Genomic DNA, 22,940 nt, shown 5'->3' with positions numbered 1-22,940 from the left:
TCTTTCTTTCTCTCTTTCTTTCTTTCTTTCTTTCTTTCTTTCTTTCTTTCTTTCTTTCTTTCTTTCTTTCTTTCTTTCTTCCTTCCTTTCTTTCTTCCTTTCTTCTCTTTTCTTTTTTTATAACTCCATTAAGCAGAACAATTCTCACCTCATCTCAATTCTTCCTTACCTTCTATTTGCCTCACTCCTTGACAAGACCAGACCATTAGTGCTAAAGGAGATTCTTCCTCCCTAACCTTGCTTCTGGGCTTGATATAACACATGTACAAGGAAGGGAGTTAGGGTTGCTGAATTCCAAAGCTGACTGCCAAGTTAAATCTTTTCATTTAATGGCCCAACAACACTGCTGGGTCAGCCTCATCTGTCAGACCCAGAACTTTGGGAGACGAGTCAAGATGGAGAGCAGCCTCCATGACAGTTCTTTGTTTGTTGTCAACATTGAGGTTTATGCAAATGGCTAAGTGTTATAATGATGATTATGGGCTTGGTTCAGTGTGTCAGAATTAAATTTTAATTAAATATATAAAAATATGAAAATTATAAATAATTATGGTGGTCACCAATTCAAAGTATTATTGCTCAAAGTCAAAATGACCTTTAATAGCTTTTATTTACAAAAGAGGTGGAAAGAGTGAAAATAGAGGAATACAAAAGGGTAGAGAAGACATTAGCCTATCTAACAAAATGTTACTCCAGGGCTTGACTCAGACAGAACTTGTTGACCTTCAACTGGAATTAAATTCTCTCCAGAAGACAGGAAGGGAAAGCCAGATATCCACTCACCCAAGTTCCCTCCAAGAGGCAGGTCAAGACAATAACTCAAGCTGAAGGTGTTTCTTGAGGCTCACTTTCTTCCTTGAGCCAGCCTTCTTCTTGAAGTTGACTTCCTTCTTGGAGTTGACTTCCCTAACCCCAGAAATTCAGGACCTTTTATAGTGGCTTCTTGTCCCTTCCCCTCTTCACAAGGGCCAATCACAGTTTCCAAACTGTCTAGCATTGCCCAGGGAACAGTGTCTTTTGGATTGACTTCTCACTTTCTGAAGGTTAAGTTCTCATCAAAAAGATTCACAGCTAAGGATGTGAATTTTCTAAATCTCACCTTCTGGAAAGGTGAATACTCATCAAAAGGGTTCACAGATTCCTGACTGATTGAGTTTCTGAGGGTGTGAATTCTCTAAGTGGTTTGCAAGCTCCTCCACCTAGTTCAAGCTTTTGTTGGTTCAATCAAAAAGTAACCAAAATGTTAACTTCAACTAGGCAAAGGGAATAAAGGATTCCTTTTTGCAAGTGTAAACTCAGAATAGACAAAGGGAACAAAGAATTCTTTTTTCACAAGTATAGATTTTCAGAAAGAGTTGATGTTTATCATTCTTTGGTTAAAGCAGATTCCAAAGCAGTCACAGAGAATTTGACTTTCAATTCTATCCAATTAACATTTATTAAGTGCCTCCATGTGCCAAGTACTCTGCTAAGTGCTAGAGATACAAATAAGAAAAAGAAAGACAGTCCCTGCACTCAAGGAGCTTCCAATCTAATGGGGGAGTATAATCGTGCCAAAGGAAGCTGGAAAGTAGAAGTGAGTGCTAGGAGGTACCTAGGGAGAGGGAAAGATCATGCTCTATGTAGTCTAAACCAGGCAGAATTACTGATAGAAAGTGCTCCTTTAAAGTCTTCAGTTATGATTTTATGTATACCACTATAAAAGAATGTTCTTATGGAGTTTGAAGCAAAAGGACCAAGTGACTGTGCTGGATCCTTTCCCATATCCAAAAGAAGACGTAACATTTCAGAGGAAAAAGACTGTGTCTTTTGGCCATGTCTACAGCTCCTCCAGGACAAAAAAGACAATCCATTACTTCCTTATGAGTGCTCTTATGGAAAGAATTGGGAAAAGCTTAACTAAGAATGTGAAAGCTATTGTTATTTATGCCTTGGAGCAGACAGTGGCACTTACTCTCATGTCCCTTCACCTTAGTTGATACAACTTAATTGTCAGTTGGGATCTATCATATACACCTGTGGGCTTACCCCAGTTGGAATTCCCAGTAGACTCCTACTAGAATCAGTCACTAATTCTACAAAGATACTGCTGTATGCTGTATCCTATAGTGGCCATAAGGATACATCTTGAATCTTTCAAGATGGTATTCCATGGAATGCATGCTGGTATATAGAATGTCTGTAATGATTAGAATATAAATGTTTACTATTTACAATCTCATTATCTTTACAATGATATCACTCACTGCATTTTGTAAAGAAATAGATATAGCTGTGGTTCCTGGGACTGATGATCTGAGTGGAATAGGAGCATATTGCATTCTAATTTCAGAATATAAAAGTGGAAAAGAAGGTGGATATTTATAAATGCAATTCTAGGCATTCTTTAACAATCTGTTGTTTCCTAAGGGGATAGAATAGCTGTCTGATTGACACAATTTAGAGCCCTGGATGGGATGGGAGTATCCTTACTTCCTAGGTGAAGTCAGCAAGATTGAATAGAATGCCTTGGATTAGTGAGAAGAGACAAGATGGAGAAGTGTCAGGAAGAAAAGAGCAGAGCAATGCAACTCTTCCCCAAAGATCTAGAAAATGCACCAGGCTGAATTCTGACTAGGGAATCTAAGGGAAAAATCAATATTTTTTGTTTCCAGGGACATCTATTTCCAGCCCAAGTCAGTATAGGGAAATAGACAGTTCTGCAGACACTGGAGATGGCATCTGGCCAGGGATATGTTTTAGAGCATTCTGACTCACAGGAACTTAAAGAGAGCAAGAAGAAGTCCCCATACCCATACTGGAGGACCCTGACATTGTGCAAGATGCAAAACTAGGTATCATCTAGCAGCTCTGTCGTGCTTTTTTTTAAAACCCTCACCTTCCATCTTAGAAACAATACTGTGCATTGGTTCCCAGGCAGAAGAGTGGTGAGAGCTAGACAATAGAGGTTAAGTGACTTGCCCAGGGTCACACAGCTAGGAAGTGTCTGAGACCAGATTTGAACCCAGGATCTCTAGTCTCTAGCCCTGGATCTCAATCCACTGAGCCACCCAGCTGCCCTCTCTGTCATGCTTTTTTACAGGTGATGAAAATGGGATCTAGAAAAGGGTCAGGACTTATCCAAGGTAGGCAAATCCTGAGACGGGAGCCCAGGTTCCCTTATTTTTTTTTTTTCTTAACCCTTACCTTCCGTCTTGGAGTCAATACTGTGTATTGGCTCCAAGGCAGAAGAATGGTAAGGGTAGCCAATGGGGGTCAAGTGACTTGCCCAGGGTCACACAGCTGGGAAGTGTCTGAGGCCAGGTTTGAACCTAGGACCTCCTGTCTTTAGGCCTGGCTCTCATTCCACTGAGCTACCCAGCTGCCCCCCCAGGTTCCCTTATGCAAAGCTACATATACTCACATTTGTTTAGGAAATACAAAAACACACTCTAACTCACAGATCCTCCCCCTTTGACTGATTAAGAGCTTGTTAAATGCTGAGTCCTATTATTGGGAGTGGGGTGGAAAGAAGTAGAAATAAAGCTCCTGCTTCAGGTTTTCCATTTGGAGATTCTTGTGTTAATTCTATTGCCCAGGAGAGGAGAGAACTGAATCCCTTAAACTGGTAGGGAAGGCAACTGAAGGGAAGCATTTTCTCTCCTTGGATGATATTCTGTGGCTCTAACCCTGGCTGAGAGCCTGTTTAGATCCAGTTAGGATGGAGTGAGCACAGCGCTCCCTCTTGTGGACCCAAAGAAGAGGAGCCGTTCCCACAGCTCACGGATTCATAGCAAAGAGTCACTAATGGTAAGAACTAATATTTAAAATGGCTTGGAAAGTTTTCAAAGAGTGTTTGGTCATAGAGCTAGAACTGGGAGACTAGGGAGGAGCAAAGAGCATCCCTCTAAGGAGGGCATCCAGACCAGCTAGTTCTTCATTTCCCACCTCGCTGAATTCCTTTTTTTTTTTTTTTTTTAAACTCTTAACTTCTGTGTATTGACTCCTTGGTGGAAGAGTGGTAAGGATGGGCAATGGGAGTCAAGTGACTTGGCCAGGGTCACACAACTGGGAAGTGTCTGAGGCCAGATTTGAACCCAGGACCTCCTGTCTCTAGGCCTGACTCAATCCACTGAGCTACCCAGCTGCCCCTGGCTGAATTCCTTTGAATAAAACTGTCCACCCCCTTTCTGTTTTCCCTTGTGTGTTGCCTTCTCCCATTAGACTGTAAGCCCCTTTAAGGCAGGACCACCTTTCTTATTAGAAATTGTATCCCTTGCAGAACAAAATAAGCAAAACTGGGAAACATTGTACACAGTAACAGCAATATTATACAATGACTATCTGTGAAAATCTGGCTCCTCTCAGCAATGCACTGATCTGGGACAAACCTGAAAGACCTAAGACGACAGGGAATGCTCTCCAGCTCCAGAGAAAGGGCTGCTGGAGTCACCTTTCACATCAGTGTGTCTTTGGCTTTTTTTTGGGGGGTGGGGGTGGGTCATGTGTGACCAATATGGAAGTGGGTTTTGTGTGACAATAAAAAAATGAGGGAAAAAAAAGAAATTGTATCCCCAGTGTGTAGCCCAGTACCTGGCACATAGTAGGTCCTTAAATGTTTATTAACTGAGGAAACTGAGGCCAGGAGAGGTTAGAAAACTTGTCCACAATCATGGAAGTAGTAAGTGGCAGAGATTGGATTTTAACCAGTGACCTCTGATTCCAAAGTGAGCTTTCTTTCCACTTACTACCCCTACCATTTCCCTACAGGAAAACCAAGGGCCAATGGTAGGAAGGAATTTCTTGCTCAAAGCTATTGGGGAATAAACTCTTTGCTTCTCTCTTTCTCTCCCCTTTTGACCTCCTTCCAACTCCTCTGGGGCTTCCAGAAACCTGTACTCAAATAATGGAGTTCTAATTTGTTTTTGTGTTACATTCAACCATGAGAAGAGGAATACCTTGGGCCACAATATAGCTGGAATTCCTTACCGTGTCTCCCACTCCTGTCCCTAGCCACTTGCCAAGTATAACCCAGGCTGTAATTCTTCCTGGGACAGGATGATGCCTCCAGGGCTCAACAGACACTTCTGAAATACTGGGTGGAATTCTGTCTCTTCCCAGAAAAACAGAACTTCACAGATTCTTCTAGCAAGTACAAAACTTTTCAGCATGAAAGAGAATCTGTTCCATATATGAAGTCTCTGACATGTCTGTGGACATACCCAGCACAGACATTTTACCAAACCAAAAAGTTGCTCAAGCAAAGTGAAGTGCGACATTTAGTTGTGGAGGGGAGCTGTCCAGAGGAATTGTGGCTGATAGATGGTGTCTCAGATCAGTTTATTCCCATCATGCTGGCCATATTGGGACATAGTTTTGTACTTCTTCTGTGAAATAACTAGATCAATTCAAAAGTACATCATGGGAAATTAACTTTTTAAAAAATTTTTTATTTAATTTATTATTTAATTTAATCATTTAATTATTTAATTTAATTATTTAATTATCATTAAATTAATTAATGATTATTTAATTAATTAATTTAGAATATTTTCCCATGGTTCCATGATTCGTGTTCTTTCTCTCTCCTCCTCCCACCCCCCTTCTGTAGGCAGTGCAAAATTCTCCTAGGTTTTACACATCATGGGAAATTTTCAATGAGACCGTGATACTTGCAGTTCATGTTGTTCAGTTATATCTGACCCTTCTTGACTCCATTGGGGGTTTTCTTAGCAAAGATACTGGAGTAGTTTGCCATTTTCTTTTACAGTTTATTTTACAGATGAGGAAACTGAGGCAACTAGAGTGAAGTGACTTGACCAGGGTCACATAGCTAGTAAGAGTCTAAGGTCAGATTTGAACCCAGGTCTTCCTGATTTCAGACTTGGCACTCTATCCACTGCACCACCCAGCTGCCTTGTGGCTTTTAGTAAGTTCCAAGGAACGCTCTGTCTGTTTTGGGTTTTCAGCTGAATTGAGATCATCTCCTTCCAGTTTGGCATGGTTATATTTTCTTCTGTTGTTACCAGTGGCAAGCTGGTGAAGCTACGTGACCCTCAAGAGATAAAGGCAAGATAGTCTTGTAGAGGGGCAGCTGGGTAGCTCAGTGGATTGAGAGCCAGGCCTAGAGACAGGAGGTCCTAGGTTCAAATCCGGCCTCAGACACCTCCCAGCTGTGTGACCCTGGGCAAGTCACTTGACCCCCATTGCCTACCCTTACCACTCTTCCGCCTATGAGAAAATACACCGAAGTACAAGGGTTTAAAATTAAAAAAAAAAAAGATAGTCTTGTAGAGTGAACCCCAGGGTGATTGGTTCATGGCTTCCAAGAATTATTTTGTTGCCTGATAAGGTGGGTTATAACTTTAGATCATGATATGAATTCAGGGTCTCCAGACTCCACATCTGAGACCCTTCCTATTAGACTATACTGAATCCTGAATAACTGGGCATGTAGCCATCAAATGCTTTCTAGGAAAATCAAAGTCATAAGGAATATTCAAGATCTAGGCAGGCCATACAGGTATATGGATAAAGGGCAGCTTTGAAAAGGGGTGAGATGAGTAAGATTGGAGAATGGAAGGGGACATCTGTATGATCTTGGTCAAGTTGTTGTTGAGTCATTTCAGTCCTATCTGACTCTTTGTGACCCCATTTGGGGTTTTCTTGGTTGAGAAACTGAGACAAACAGGGTGAAGTGACTTGCCCAGGGTCACACAGCTAGCGAATGTCTGTGGCCAGATTTGAGCTCAAGTCTTCCTGACTCCAGGATCAGCACACTGTGTACTATGGCACCATCTAACTACCTGACTCCAACTATAAAATGAGGAGGTTAGTTTAGATGACAACAAAGGTGCCTTCTAGCTATAAGCCTAAGATTCTCCTGGTAAAAGATAGAGGAATAATTTCCCCAACAATCCCTAATCCTGGCACTGAGGAGGGAACTTTAGGAGCCTTATACATATCATCTTGTCCAATGCCCTCATCTTATAGATGAGGAAATTGAGGACCTGAGAGTAAAGTGGTTTTCCCAAGGTCACATGGGTAGTAAGCATCAGTGGGAAGATTTGAACCTAGATCCTCAGCCTACAGAGCTAAGACTTTCCCCTGTAGTTTCAGGAACACCTTCTAGATCCCTGTATTTGTCATCAAATACTTGAATTCCTCCTAAATAACAATAGTAAAATGTCCCAGGTCTTCCAGAATACCCTAATAGGTTGCAGACTAACTCTTATAAATTTATCTTAAAACTAGGAATGAGAAATATTAGCTTCCTGGGTTCAAATCATGCCTCTGACTCTGAGTCTCAGTTTCCTCATGTCTAAACTAGGATCAACAATACTTATTTCAAGAAATGTCCATCAACTGGGGAATGGCGGAACAAATGGTGTTACATGATGGTGATGGAATACTATTGTGCTGAAAGGAAAGATGAACAGGATGGTTTCAGAAAGAGCTGGGAAGACCTCCATGAACTGATGCAGAGTGAAATAAGCAGAACCAGGAGAATATTGTACACAGTAACAGCAATATAGTAGAATGATTGACTGTGAAAGACTTAGCTATTTTCAGCAATACGATGATCAAGGACTTCTGTCAAAGGATGCTCTCTACCTCCAGAGAAAAGACTGTTGGAGTAAGAACGCACATAAATGTATATGATTTGTCAATTGTTTATTTGGGGTTTTGGTCTTATAAGATGATTCATTTACAAAAAATGAATAATATAGAAATATGTTTTGCATGATAATACATGTGTAACCCAGATCTAATTGTCTTCTGGCCCTGGAAGGGGGAAGGAAAGAGAGGGAGGGAGATAAGTTCGATCATATAACTTAGGAAAACTTGTGTGGAAATTTGTTGTTACATGTAATTGGTTTGTATATATAAACATTTCCTCTTGAAATAATTGAAATCTTAAAGATGAACTATTCTTTGAGTCTAGTTTTTTGTTACTTGAAGGGATCACTTCCATTATCCTTGGAATTTATTCCTATGGAAACATGATATCAGAGGTTGTACTATATATTTTGTTCTACTAATAAAACATGTTTTCTGATTTAAATAACTACAAAACACCTATGTCACTTACCTCCCAGAGATACCGGGAGATTCTAGTGAGATCATTGATTTTGGTTTGTGCAACAGTGGGGTTGGGGTTCTTGATCTTGCTGTCTCCCTCTCCCCTCGAGGAAATCTTCTACTCCAGGCTCAGTCAGGCACCAAATGCTCCAACAAAGGACTGGGGCACTTCACCACTCCCTTTCTCACTAAGGCCCCTCCTTTTACTAGGCAGTGATATTGCACAGTGGGTAGAACATAATACTTGGGGTCAGAAAGACCTGAGTTTGAATCAGGCCTCAGAGTCACTTGGCGAGCATGCTAGCTATTATTATTTATTATCATTATTATTATTGACTTTGCACATTCCTACCTCCCACCCACAGTCAGGTTTCATCATTCATTTACTTTAAAAGGAAGATATAATCAGGTTTCTTATCGCAGAAGGAATGATTAGTCCCTAGAGGAATGCCAGAACATGTGGAATTCTTCCCACAAGGATAAGGAACCTAAAGTTAACTGAGAAGTCAGCCCATTACTCTTTTTCTTTCTTTCTTTTTTTTTTTTTTTAAACCCTTCTACTTCGGTGTATTGTCTCATAGGTGGAAGATTGGTAAGGGTGGGCAATGGGGGTCAAGTGACTTGCCCAGGGTCACACAGCTGGGAAGTGGCTGAGGCCGGGTTTGAACCTAGGACCTCCCATCTCTAGGCCTGACTCTCATTCCACTGAGCTACCCAGCTGCCCCCCCCATTACTCTTAGGTAAGAAACTAAACTACGCTGGATAAAAAGTTTCCTTCATTCCCATCCAACTGGAACCTGGACAAAAATGGAGAGAGTACTGAGAAGCAGAGACTATTAGCTTCAAGAATGGCTGTACCCAGGAATACTAGCTGCCACACACACACACACACACACACACACACACACACACACACACACACACACACACACACACACNCACACACACACACACACACACACACACACACACACACACACACACACACACACACACCCCTTTTCCTCTCTGGATATCTCTTCCCCTTGAGTAGTTCCTCACTTTTCATTCTGTTTTTATTCTGACTCCCATCTCTATATCTTAAAAACTCTGAGATTGCCTTGGAGTCCCCTGACTTTGAGATTTGAGGCGACTAAAAATTAGGACCCACCATATTTTGTGACCTTGGGTAAGTCCCTTCCTTTCCTCTGGGTTTCAGCATGCCCTTTCAGGCAACAAGGGACTAACAAAACATGTCCTAGTTGGACTCAGAGCGTCTGAGATTAAATTTCAGCTCTGCCATTTGCTCACTGTGAGACGTCCTGAAAAATCACTTAACCTTTATGAGCCTCAGTTTCCCTACATATAAAAGAATAGTAAATTCTGGCCTTGGGTGGTGGAAAGGCAAAAATGAAATGATGTGTATAAAAGAGGGCGCCCCACTAAGACTTCAGCTAAAGTCTTTTATTTGTTAAATAAATAGCTAAAGCTATTTCAGCTAAAGCTGAAGAATAAAAACCAAAAAACTAAATCAAATGAGTTAACTTCTGGAAAGCCCCTTTGCCAACCTAAAAGGCTGCTGATAAATGCTACCTAACAACCTCACCAGGTAAAGGAGAAGGCCTTCAGAAGAATAATAGACATTTCTTACCCTAAAAAGGGGCCATTAGGTGGTACCGTGAATAGAGCACCAGGTCTAAAGTCAGGAAGGCTCATCTTCCTGAGTTCAAATCTGGTCTCAGACACTTACTAGCTGTGTGACCCTGGGCAAGTCCTTTAAACCTATTTGCCTCAGTTTCCTCATCTATAAAATGAGCTGGGGAAGGAAATGGCAAACCAGTCTAGTATCTTTGCCAAGAATAGTCATTTGCCAATTTTCCAAATGAGGTCATGAAAAATTCTGAAACAACAACATTAATAACAGGCTAATAAGACAGCAATGCCTATGGGCACAGATGGCAGTCCCACAGCCGTCCTCAGCTACTCATCTACAGAAGAGTCTTGAAGGAATGTGAGAAGGAAAATGATTGAAAGCACCCCCAAGGCAGCATGGAGTGGCCCGCTTATCTTAAGCTAAGGTTGCCCCAGCTAAAATAGTAACAGATTATAATGATATGATAATATAATAACAATATGGATATAGGAACTACTATGTGCCAATGGGTGCAAGGAGTGTTCAGGGAGGACTAGAAGTGCTGGTACAAGGACTTGTTGAGCCCTTTTTGGGGCTGCTCATCCATCTTTGGTATCCCCTGTCAGCCAACTCTCACCCGTGCCTCCAAGAAGCTGTAGCATGCACAAGTGGCCATAGCCTGGTAAAACAGCCTTGGCAGACTGGCTAACCCAGGTGGAAGGTAAATGACAGGTCTCACACCCTTTGTTGAGTTTATGGCAGTGGTTCCCAAAATTTTTTGGCCTACCGCCCCCTTTCCAGAAAAAAATATTACTTAGTCCCCTGGAAATTATGAAACTATTCATTGAACTCAGAATAGAATGTATACAAAAAAAGTGTAGCCATCACCGCCCTCCTGGATCACTGCAGCACCCACCAGGGGGCGATGGCACCCACCTTGGGAATTACTGAGTTAGGGGATGTCTACCTCCAGCACGTGAAGACTTTCTCAAATGGGTAGCCAAGAATAATTTGTTCCAATGGCCATGAAGACAGTTGGAACAGGCATTGTGGAGTGCTTCGAGCTTCGTTAGACACTGAAGACACTGAGGTCAACCACTGCATCCTGAGCCATCACTAGTCATCTTGATTGTTCCTCTTGCGGATGTGGGCAAGGCTAATTGGGTCCCGTCCAAGGAATTGATGGACAGCTCAAACTGACTCCATTGTGAGGAAACCAGCTTTATTATAAGAGACTATAGTAACAGTGTGTCTATAGGCAGTTAGCCAGGATAGTAAGTACGGTAAGCAAAGGCAGGGCTTTCAGGAATGCTTTTTATCTGGATGAGTTACTAAGGAAGGGGTTGGTTGTTTGGGTATTCATTGCCCAGCGACTCCAGGGAACTGAGGTCACTTTACCCATGGTCCATTTTGGTCTGCATGGCTTTACCCATGATTCACTCTGTTTGCCCTGGGGGAGCAAACCTCAGTGTAAATAGGAAGTTAATGATATGTTAAATTCCCTGGAGAAATTTTTGGTCAAGTTTTTCTCTTTTCTGCACAGACTCTAAGGAAAGCAGTGAATGTGAAAAATGAACATTTTTGAACCTAGTCCTGTGTGACTGGGGAACTGAACCCCCTGTCCATAGATCCCAACCGATGACCTAGGTTATGTCTACAGACTAATGTGAGGAGTTTTCTCCTAACTGTGAATTTTAGCAACCTATATAGGTCTTACCTGAAAGGTGGCCCCATTCTAATCAACTGGTCATTGTTCCCATGTTCTTTTCATTTGCTTTTTTTTTTTTAAACCCTTAACTTCTGTGTATTGGTTCCTTGGTGGAAGAGTGGTAAGGGTGGGCAGTGGGGGTCAAGTGACTTGCCCAGGGTCACACAACTGGGAAGTGTCTGAGGCCGGATTTGAACCTAGGACCTCCCGTCTCTAGGCTTAGCTCTCAATCCACTGAGCTACCCAGCTGCCCCCTCCCATGTTCTTTTGATTGTTTACAGCTACTTGGCAGAGTTTGTGGGACATTTCACATGTCTCACAATACACATTACCACTGGACTTTGATGACTCTGGAAGAGAGAACAAGGCTGATGACTCTATGCAGCTCTGCCTCACTGAAATCTAATTCACTCTCAAATCAAGATGTCACCCTGAGATGGCAATGATCCTTTTCAAAAACAAAAGAACACCAACAACTCCATGCCAAGCACTGTGCTAAGGGCTTTACAAATATTATTTCTTTGATCTCACCTCAGTCCTGGGAAGTAGGTACTATTATTATCCCCTCTTTACAGTTGAGGAAATTGAGGTAAAAAGTAGTTCAGTGAAGGTTTGAAAGAATTCTGTAGTACCTTATCTGAAATAAGCTCAGTGCCACCCAGGCCAGCCAGGGGCTGAAGGTGGAAAAAGGCTACAGCTACCCATAGAAGGGCAGATCAACCCTTCAGCAGAGATGCTACACCATTTATTGAGCATTGCTTTGGGCTTGGGCCTTGGTATACAAAGACCAAAATGAAATAGTCTTTCCCCTTAAGGAGTTTCTATTATTTAAAATAAAGTTTTTTGATGAGTTCACCAGCATCTAGTGTCTGAAGAGGGAAGGAGGGAACAGACTGAGCAAGAATGACAACTACAGGCCACTGCCTGAGCCATGGCAGGGCAGGCTTTTAAAAAAGTGAAATGTGGGAGGAGAAATACTGAAGAAAAACAACTTCTTGAACACATGGGCTGATGGGCTGATGGGGATATTATTGGGGATGAAGACACTAAATGATAACTCTAGTCCAACTATCAATAATATGGAATTAGGTCTTTATCAATGATACATGTAAAACCCAGTGGAATTGTGCGTTGGCAAAGGGGAGTTAGGGGAGGTTGGGGGAGAGGGAAAGAACATGAAATATGTCACTATGGGAAAATATTCAAAATAAAAATTAAAAAAAAGAAAGAACAAAAAATAAAAAAGTTCCTTCCTGTATAACCCAGTGGAATTGTTTGTCGGATACGGGAGAAGGGAGGGAAGAAGAGAGGGAGACAAAATGAATCATATTATGTGTAAATTTCTCACTGGAATAAAATAAAATTAAAAAATAACATACAAAAAAAAAGTCCCTTCCCATCTTTGAGTTTTAGTTGAAAGGAGTTCAACTGAGACTGTTACCAAAGAAGATATTATGCTTCCAGAAAAATCTCAAGGAAAAGTATCACAGGCAATGGTAGTAGCTGTTGGATCAGGATCTAAAGCAGGAGTTGGCAACCTTTTTGGCCATGAGAGCCATAAACGCCACATTTTTTAAAATGTAATTTCGTGAGAGTCGTACAGTGCTCACAGTGCCACTCCTGTAACAGCGCCTGAAAAAAAAATTGACTTTATGGCTCCTTTAGAAAGAGCCATATCTGGCCCTCAAAAGAGCCAGTTATGGCTCAAGAGCCATACATTGCCGACCCCTGATCTAAAGGAAAGAGTAGAGAGATTCAACTAGTTAATGTGAAAGTTAGAGATAAAGTTCTTCCTGAATATGGTGTCACTAAGGTAGTCCTAGAAGACAAGTGTGATTTCTTATTTAGAGATGGTGATAGTCTGGGGAAATATTTAGACTGAAATCACCATTGAAGGGGCGTCATGAAAGTTGCTCATTCCACTGAAGTTCTAAAGTCTTTCTTTTTTTTTTTTTTTTAGAAAAATTTTCCATTGTTACATGATTCATGTTCTTACTTTCCCCTTCACCTCCCCCAAACACCTCCCCCCATAGTCGACCCGTATTTCCACTGGTTTTAATGTGTCATCAATCAAGACATTTACATATTATTGATAGTTGCATTGGTGTGGTCCTTTCGAGTCTACATCCCCAATCATGTCCGCATCAACCCACGTGTTCAAGCAATTGTTTTTCTTCTGTGTTTCCACTCCTGTAGTTCTTCCTCTAAATGTGGGTAGTGTTCTTTACCATAAATCCCTCAGAATAGTCCTGGGTCATTGCATTGCTGCTAGTACAGAAGTCCATTACATTCGATTTTACCACAGTGTATCAGTCTCTGTGTACAGAGTTCTTCTGGTTCTGCTCCTTTCACTCTGCATCAATTCCTGGAGGTCTTTCCAGTTCACATGGAATTCCTCCAGTTTATTATTCCTTTTAGCACAATAGTATTCCATCACCAACATATACCACAATTTGTTCAGCCAGTCCCCAATTGAAGGGCATATCCTCATTTTCCATTTTTTTGTTACTACAAAGAACACGGCTATAAATATTTTTGAACAAGTTAAAGTCTTTCATTTTATCATGTAAATAATTTACGGGTCTTTTGTTTTATAATAAATGGATATCTAGTGTCTGAAATCCAATTACTCTACATCATGTGTAATTGGAAATTTTGTATCTCTGAACTACATTACCCAGGAGCCCACTGACTTCCTGGTGTTACATGCTGATGTAGACAGGAGATAAATTCGGTGGATTTCCATTTCTAGCCCTCTTCTCTTCCTGTGAGGACAGCTGTGAACATAGGACTTTTTGAACAGGTAAATTAGCTTGGGCATGTGGTTTTATTCTGTTACCTTTTTATTCCTTTACTTCTAGTCATTATAAATAAATCTTACAAACATATAATATTTGAAGTTATTATTATATATTAATTTTAATTTTTACAACTGATAGGGACATTTCCAGGTATGATGTGTATAAATTTTAAAAAAAAAGTTTTTTTTCAATTAATAAAACCCCAAAAGAAAAAGGCTATAGCAACAAATATACATTGTCAAACAAAACAAATTCCCATTTTGATCTTCTCAAAAAATGAGTTTCATTTAACCCTTCTCTGACATAAAGTGGGCAGCACACTTCAACAACTGACCTTTGGGATCATGTTCCAGCATTACAAGGTGATCAGAGGTCTTGAGACTTTCAAAGGCATGTTTCCACAGTGTCGTTATTGTGGAAATTGTTCTGCTGGTTCTGCTTACTTCCTTCTGCATCAGTTGATCCAAAACCACCTCCTGCACCATTTCTTCCAGCACAACCATATTGCGTCATGTCTTTGTACCATAGCTCAATCACCTATTCCTCAGCAGAAAGGCATCTTCTCAGTTTCCAACTCTTCTTCACCACAAAAAGAGCTCCTATAAATATGCTTGTTCAGTCCTCTGGGAGTTCATATGCTATCAAGAAAGACATGTCAGTATATTCCAAATGCATACTGTGCTATATTACATGGGAATATCTCATGTTATAGAATTTCTTTTATTATATATATTATAAATATAATTGTGGGGTATTTACATATCATTTCTGTATTTGGTATTATTTGGTATATTATGTATTTATGTATCTGGAATGTATTTCTATGCCTATATCCCTGTACATGTAGGTACGTAGCATATACAACCTTAGACACAAGTAGATATACACATGTGTATGTATACATATATGGATAGTCCTTGAAAGCTCAGGACCTAATCACAGAAAAATGACTAAAGTGTTATACCAATGAAAAAGATGTGGTCACAGTTACTGAGCCCTTTAAGAGGTGTGATAGTTCCTTTAGTCAATCAACTTTACAGGCTAAAGAACGACAGGCCATACTTCAGGAAGACCTTTAAAAATCAGTTTAATAGGTACACTGAGGTAGCTCGGCAGATAGAGAGTCAGACCTGGAAACAGGACATCTTGGGTTCAAATCTGGCCACAGATACTTCCTAGCTGGGTGACCCTGGGCAAGTCACTTAACTCCCATTGCTTAGGCTTTACCTCTCTTCTTCTTGGAACCCAATGCTTAGTAGTGATTCTATGACAGATGGTAAGGGTTTAAAAAAATCAGTTTACTGAGTCTAGGAAATAGACTAGAAGGCTTGAAGCTTTTGACAGAATGAGTGGAAAACATGTGGACCTAGAAAATGGGAGGATGCAAGAAATTTGGTGAGAAGAATGAAGACTAATGAGTGACGATGAGGTTGGACAAATCAAAGAATGTGATGCTCATGATGAAGGAGAAGACACAGAGAGAGCGCTTTCTAAATCTTAGGTGCTATCTAAATGCTAGATATTATTTTTATAATTATAATTAATGACATCAAATCAGATACTATTTGTAAAACATTTAGCATAATGCCTGGCACTCAGAAAGAGCTTAATAAATATGTACTCCCCTCCTTTTGTTGTTGTTTTCTCTCCTCATCTCTACTCCACACAGCATTGATATCCTTGACTCCTCACCCCGACCCCATTACCTTCCCATCCAACCAGTTTCCAACTTTTACTGATTCTAGCTCTCTGCCATCTCTTGTCCCCTTTTCTTGGTTCACACAGGCAGCCTCCTAGTTCAGGTTCTTTCTAGTCTTCAGCTGGCATCTTACCATAGCACTCCTGCCCCTCTGGAACCCATCATCCATTCAGCTGCCAAAGGGATTTTTCAAAAATATGGGTCTGATCAGATCGTTCCCCATCTCAAGAAGCTTAGAGACTCTAACTCCCTTCCAGGTAGATAGAAATGTTCCTGTTTTTCTTTTGTGGCTCATCTCAGTCCACTTCTTTAGGGGACTTCTGGCCATGATGGCTACCTGAATGGAGGCTGACCACAGAGCTTCCATATATCTATTCTAGTAAGAACTTAAAATCATACCAGATCAACTAATGATCAAAAAGTCAATGAGACTTCAAAGTCAAAGTTACTTCCTTTTATTTTAACCCTTACTTTCTGTCTTAGAACTAATGTTAAGCATTTGTTCCAAAGTAGCAGAGCAGTTAGGGCTAGGCAGTTTGGATTAAGTGACTTGCCCAGGGTCACATAGTTAGGAAGCATATGAGATCGAATTTGAACCCAGGACCTCCTTTTTCCAGGTCTGGTTCTTTATTCACTGAGCCACCTAGCTGCCCCCCCCAATAAGTAACTTTTTTAAAAAATTCTTAATATCTGTCTTAAAATTAATATTGTGTATTGACTCCAAGGCAGAAGAGTGGTAAGGGCTAGGCGATGGGGGTTGTGACTTGCCAAAGGTCACCCATCTAGGAAGAGTCTGAGGCCAGATTTGAGCCCATCTCTAGGCCTGGTTCTCCATGCACTGAGCCACCCAGCTGCTCCCAACAAGTGACTTCTTCACCCCTATAACTACATCAAGAATGTCAGCTGGGGGGGAGCTGGGTTAAGATAGCGGCAGAGTAAAAATAAAAAGCAGCTGCTCGACCTCTCCTAACCCACGCATATAGGACTCCTCAAGAAGACATAAAAACTAATCCAGAGGAAAGAAGGGACCCCACAACAGGTCACAGCCTCAAAGGTACGTGGAATCAGGGCATTTCCATGCTATAAAGGGGTGAAACTGCTCTCACGAAAACATGAGCGGAGCAACCCCCTCTCCCACCCCACACCACCTACAACACCAAAGCCAGTGCACAAGAGTCAGAGCAAGCTTGGGGCACCCATTAAGTCGCTGGCAGCTCACCAGGGCTTGTTCCTGAAAGCAGCAAGACTTAAGACCCCCCAAGAGGCTAAAGAACTCATGGACTCTGAACACAGACCCTGAGCCCAGGCTCAGAGGAAGGGGCTGACACAGGCGCGGATGAAGGGGCTGATTCTGAGTGCAGGAGCGGACCTTGAGTGGGGGCCCAGTGCAGAGAGGTGCTTGACTGCGGAAGCAGCTCCCTGAGACTATTAAAGGAGCTTCAGGCAGAAGAACGAGCAAGGAGACCACCAGGAGGCTTGACCCAGAACAACTATACCTGAGACCTCAGGAATCTCTAAAGAGCCACAAACAGATCCTGGGCACAAGCATAAAGCTGAGAGGGAACTCAGCTTAATATGGCAAGCCAGAATCATCAGGAAAACCAGAAGAGAAAGATGAAGAAGAAAAAACCTTTAACACTTGACAACTTTTACACAGAAAAAATCCAGACAACAGAGGAAACAGTAGAGGAGAACAAACAATCCAAACCTTCCCAAAACAATGAAAATGGGTCACAAGGTCTTGAAGAGTTCAGATCTGAGATCATGAGAAAGATGGAAGAGATCTGGCAAGAAAATAACAGTTTAAAAGGCAGAATTTCACAATTGGAAAGTGAGGTAAGAAAACCAAAAGATTGTAGCCGAAAACCAGTCTCTAAAGGCTAGAATTGAGCAATTAGAAAAAGATGCCCCCAAATCAAAAGAATTAATAAGCAAATTGGAGACCAAAATCAAACAGCTGGAAAACAGGTCAGACCAAACTGAAAAGGAAAATCAAAAGCTTATAGCAGAAAACCAGTCTCTAAAGACAAGAATTGGGCAAGTAGAAGCCAATGATCTATCAAGACAGCAAGAACAAATAAAACAAAGTCAAAAGACAGATAAAATAGAAGGAAACATGAAATATCTCAATGAGAAACTGATAGATCAAGACAACAGGGCTAGAAGAGACAACCTGAAAATCATTGGTCTTCCTGAAAACCAGAAATTAATAGAAATTTGGACTCCATACTAAAAGAAATTATTCAGCAAAATTGCCCTGAAGTTCTACAAGAAGAGGGCAATATAGACATTGAAAGGATCCATAGATCACCTTCTATACTAGACAATGAGAAGACAACCCCAAGAAATATAACAACTAAATTTAAGAGCTTCCAACTAAAAGAAAAAAATATTACAAGAAGCCAGAAAGAGACAATTCAGATATCAAGGAGCACCAATCAGGATCACACAGGATCTGGCAGCCTCCACACTAAAAGACCGCAAGGCTTGGAATATGATATTCAGAAAGACAAGAGAACTGGGTTTACAACCAAGGATCACCTACCCATCAAAACTGACTATATTCTTCCAGGGGAAAGTTTGGGCATTCAACAAGATAGAAGATTTCCAAGTATTTGCACAGAAAAGACCAGGACTAAATGGAAAGTTCGATATCCAACCACAAAAATCAAAAGAAACATGAAAAGGTAAATAACAAACAGAAGGGAAAGTAGGAAAACTCATATTTTTTAAATTTGCCTCTTTAAGGGCTTCAATAAGATCTAATTATTGGTACTCCTATGAGGGGAAATGTTATGTATAATTCTCTGTAGTGAACTCTGTTCACCATTATAGCATTCACTATTATAATAATTAGAAGAATTATCCATAGGGAGAGGTTGGAATACCAAATGGTCTAAGATAATATGGGTGGGAAGGAAAAAAGGGGGATGAATAGTAGAGGACACTAAGAGAATCTTGAAGGAATAAGAAAAATAGGATATTCTATTACACACAAAGAGGGCATGGGAAGGAGAAGTTCAACATAGAAACCTGGTGACCCAGGCTGAGAGGACATACAGTCAACCATCTCACCAAAAAAGCCTTTTGGGAGACAAAAATTGGCCCTGATACAAAGCTCCAGTTTAAGGACTAGGACTGGAAAGATGATAAAACAGAAGACTATATCAGCCACCACGAAAGTGAAACTTGAATGGAATTTAGCACTTCTAAGCATTTTTAGGCAATTTTTTTCTCATTATACTTTTCTTTATTAGATGAGCTCTCCCAAAGTCAGTGATCCTTTCTAAGTTTGTGAAAAAAAAGTTTAAGGATTATTCAGTTGATCAACTTCCTCAAAGAACAGAAATCAACATAGTGCTTTCAAGCATCCTTACCCAATTCCTCTACGAAATTCTAAATCAGAGACCACAATAAAGAGACCCTTTATCTCCTTTTCCACACTACTCCTATTATTTTTCCAACCCCAGAGAAACTCATGCCACAGCATTTTAATGATCAAAGACATCCTGATGTTCTTTGATTGTGCCAAAGGAAGAAATTGGATATAATCAGTACAGATATTAAAGATCAGATCAGAGTGAGAACCTATACAAACATATGAATCAAGAGAAACCTACAAAGATAAACTATTTTGTACACTTGGAAGGGGCTGTATGATGATGTAGTGCTAACATTCTAAAGGAGAGACTTATTCCCATTTTATAGATAAGGATACTGAGACTCAGAAAAGGAAAGGTGCTGGTATTTCCAGGATTTCTAGGAGTTGGTCATTTTGGAAGGAGATCCTGGGAGATAGGAACGATGTGCAAAGAAATGGTGACAAGAAATGGGAAACTTCTAATAGTTCATTTTAGTCTAGAAACATAGGTAGGAGAAAGAATGTGCTAGACTCTCACTCTAAAAGTGTTTTAGTGGCAGGGCTTAAAGAACAGTAAACCTGGAGTCAGGAAGATTTGAGTTCAAATCCAATCTCAGACTCTTACTAGCTGGATAATCCTGAAAAGCCATTTAACCACTCTTTGCCTCAGTTCTCTCTGTTGTTGCTATTTTGTCCTTTATTTTTTAAGAGGACCAATGGCATAATGGGTACTGTCTTAACTGGAGAGTGAATTGGAATTAAGTGAGGCAGAATTGCAAGTCTCTCTTCCAGAGTCGTCAAAGTCTAGTGGTAAGACAACTAGCTGGCCATACAACTGGGCTTATTCTTTGAACTAGCAATACCCCTACTAGATCTGTAATCCAAAAGGATCAAAGAAAGAGGAATGAGTCCTACTTTGTAATATTTAAAACAACTCTTTTTGTGGTAGCAAAGATTTGGAAGCTGAGGTAATGTCCATTAATTGGGGAATGGCTGAACAAGTTGTGGCATATGATGGAGATGGAATACTATTGTACCATAAGAAATGACAAACAGGATTATTTCAGGAAAACTTGGGAAGACCTGGATGAACTGATGTAGAGTGAAGTGAGCAGGACTAGGAGAATATTGTGCATAGTAACACCAACATTGTATGATGATCAACTGTGAATGAATTAACTATTATCAGCAAAGACTCAAGATGACTCCAAGGAACTCATGATAAAAAATGCCATACACTGCCATAGAAAGAATGGATGGAGTCTGAATGCAGATAGAAGACATGCAATTTTCCACTTTATTTCCCTCTTGAATATTTTCTTGTGTCTTCTTTCAAAATATGACATATGGATGTTTTTCTAAAAAGATGATTGGCTAGCCATTTGTTCTCTCTATGGTATAATTGAAATAATAATAATAGCATTTATGTTACAGGATTGTTGTAAGGATAGAATGAGATAATATTTGTTTTTTAAAATCATCCTTTGAGGCAGCTAGGTGGTTCAGTAGATTGAAAGCCAGGCCTAGAGATGGGAGGTCCTAGGTTCAAATCTGGCCTCAGATAATTTCCAGCTATGTGACCCTGGGCAGGTCACTTCACTCCCATTACCTAGCCCTTACTGCTCTTCTGCCTTGGAACCAATACATAGTATTGATTCTAAGGAGGAAGGTAAGGGTTTTTAAAAAAATCATACTGCCTGGCATATAGTAGGTGCTACATAAATGTTTATTCTCTTTTCCTTCCTCTTCCACTAGACACTCAAGCAACTGTGTGATGGCCATAAGAGCATCGTCTCCCTTGTCCTGATTAAAGGTGTGTTCTTTTGTAACTACTTTGGTGGTTCTGGTTGTTGTTGTTGTTGTTGTTGTTGTTGTTGGTGGTGGTGGTGGTGGTGGTGGTGGTGGTGGTGGTGGTGGTTGTTGTTGTTGTTGTTGTTGTTGTTTGTTGTTTTTCAGGTTGACAACAGCTAAGAAGTTACTGAGGTTTGATTTGAACCCAGGATCTCCTGGCTCCAGTCTTGGCATTCAGAATGCTCTGCTACCAGGCTGTCCCAGTGTGAGTCCTTCTTTAAACTCGAATGTAAATGATTGCTGATCACATAATAGTTAGAAAACCACGAGTACACATTATCTATATTGTAGTATGTTTTTCTTTCTTTTGATCGCATTTCCCAGTTACATCTTAATCTGGTTCCGGCTGCTCTTGAGCTGCTGCTTGCCCCAGTGATTCGGATACCTCTGGGCAGGGGAAAGAACGCTGGACAGTTCTCAGTGGGCTAATCAGTGTACCTGGGGGGAATAAGCTGGTCACACCTCCTGAAAGATCCAACGGAACCTACGTGGCCCCTCCCGGGCCCAGAACACTGAGGAGGTGGACAAGGGAGAGGATGTCCCTCAGCCCCTTTCCTTTCTCTTTCAGGAGGGAAAAGAGCCGCCCTTTGGAGTCAGCCAACAGACCCCGAGCCATGACAGAAAGAGGCCCCGACCTAGGAGATCTCAGAGCTGGGAGGATGCTCAAAGGCTCCCTTATAATGGCCACCACAAGGTCTGGTCTGGCTAGCCTTTGTTTGGAGCTGTCCAGTGAGGGAGAGCTCCTCCCTCCCGAGGCTGCCGGGGGCTCTTGGCCGCAGGATCTGGCCATTTCTAAGGCTCAGGTGGCCCATGAGGAAGGCAGCCCGAGAGGGAGAGGAGCGGGGAGGCGGAAGGACCTGTGGATATCCGCTCAGGTGAATTTGGGTGAAGCGCTCCGAGGCTGGGCCATTCTCTTCCCGCGGGAATGCTAGGAGAACACAGACACCAAAGCCCTCGGCCCCCCAGCCAAGAAACAAAAACCCAAGTGGAAAGGGGGTGGGCGAAGCAGTCATTTGCATAAGCCTCTCCTCATTGGTGGAGAAGGATGACTCGATGCTGGGTACCCCTGCCGGCCACTTAGGGCCGCTGGTGCCCGGCCTCCGCTTTGCATCCGTGGCCGAGACTAGCCGAAGGCGTGGGGCCCGCCGAGGCCGAGCCCTTTGTATGGTACTGGCCCCCGAGATTCGGGAGTCCCCGGCTCCCTCGGACGTGCTGGGAATGATCTCTGCGGCCGCGGAGCTGCGAGGATTTCGGAAGCGTCGCCTCCCAAGCCCGGGCTCCATCCCCGGCGGCGAACGCAGCTTTCCTAGCTTCTCGGGCCTCGCAGCCCCCCTCGGTATCCGTCTCCTTGGAGATGACATTTGAGCAGAAGAGGCAAAGCCGGCAAGTAAATATCTGGGCGGAGTTCTGGCCTCCCACCTGCATCCTTGCAAAGCGCAGGGGCTCTCAGCTCTCCATCCGCCCCTGGGCTCCCTCCCGGCGCTGCTGGGAGCCCCGCCGGGAAGAAGGGAACTCAGACCCCTGCTGGGCAACCCGAAGGTCCCCAGGAGAAGCGGCTCGTCCTGGGAGCGGGCGTCGGGGTGAAGCGAGAGGCAGCCACCTTTGCTGACCACAGCTTCCCGGGCTTGGAAGACAGCAGCAGCAGCAGCAGCCGCCTGGGAAAGAAGGTGAGGTCTGGCGGCCTGATGGAGAAGCCCAGGAGCCCCAGCAGTGATGGTGAGTCTCCTTTTCTTATATCCTCTCCTGGGTTGGCCTCAGTTTCCTCAACTGTAAAAAGAGAATAATATAATAGCGCCAACCTGCCAGTGTTGTTAGGAAGATCAAATAATATATAAAGCATTATTATA

The 22,940-nt window shown here is 41.9% G+C and overlaps 2 protein-coding genes and 1 pseudogene across 2 annotated transcripts in view; 2 read left to right on the top strand and 1 right to left on the bottom strand.

Moving 5' to 3' along the window:
• Window positions 1–11,106, bottom strand: part of HIF3A (hypoxia inducible factor 3 subunit alpha) — a 112,991-nt gene extending 101,885 nt beyond the window's left edge. The window contains exons 1-2 of the mRNA XM_044668579.1: window positions 11,072–11,106; window positions 10,311–10,378 (exon numbers count right to left, since the gene is read on the bottom strand). Of these exons, the coding sequence (XP_044524514.1) occupies window positions 10,311–10,378; window positions 11,072–11,106 (103 nt within the window). The remainder of the gene's footprint in view (window positions 1–10,310; window positions 10,379–11,071) is intronic.
• A 1,206-nt stretch (window positions 11,107–12,312) lies between these two features.
• LOC123242967 lies at window positions 12,313–13,263 on the top strand (annotated as a pseudogene).
• Window positions 13,264–22,146: 8,883 nt separating this feature from the next.
• Window positions 22,147–22,940, top strand: part of LOC123240865 (zinc finger protein 271-like) — a 45,221-nt gene continuing 44,427 nt past the window's right edge. Inside the window, exons 1-2 of the mRNA XM_044668578.1 lie at window positions 22,147–22,429; window positions 22,633–22,809. Of these exons, the coding sequence (XP_044524513.1) occupies window positions 22,147–22,429; window positions 22,633–22,809 (460 nt within the window). The remainder of the gene's footprint in view (window positions 22,430–22,632; window positions 22,810–22,940) is intronic.

Source organism: Gracilinanus agilis, chromosome 3, assembly GCF_016433145.1.
Source record: "Gracilinanus agilis isolate LMUSP501 chromosome 3, AgileGrace, whole genome shotgun sequence".
Taxonomy (NCBI): domain Eukaryota; kingdom Metazoa; phylum Chordata; class Mammalia; order Didelphimorphia; family Didelphidae; genus Gracilinanus; species Gracilinanus agilis.
Note: the sequence above shows the minus strand (reverse complement) of the source record. Positions and strands in the feature narration are given on the sequence as shown.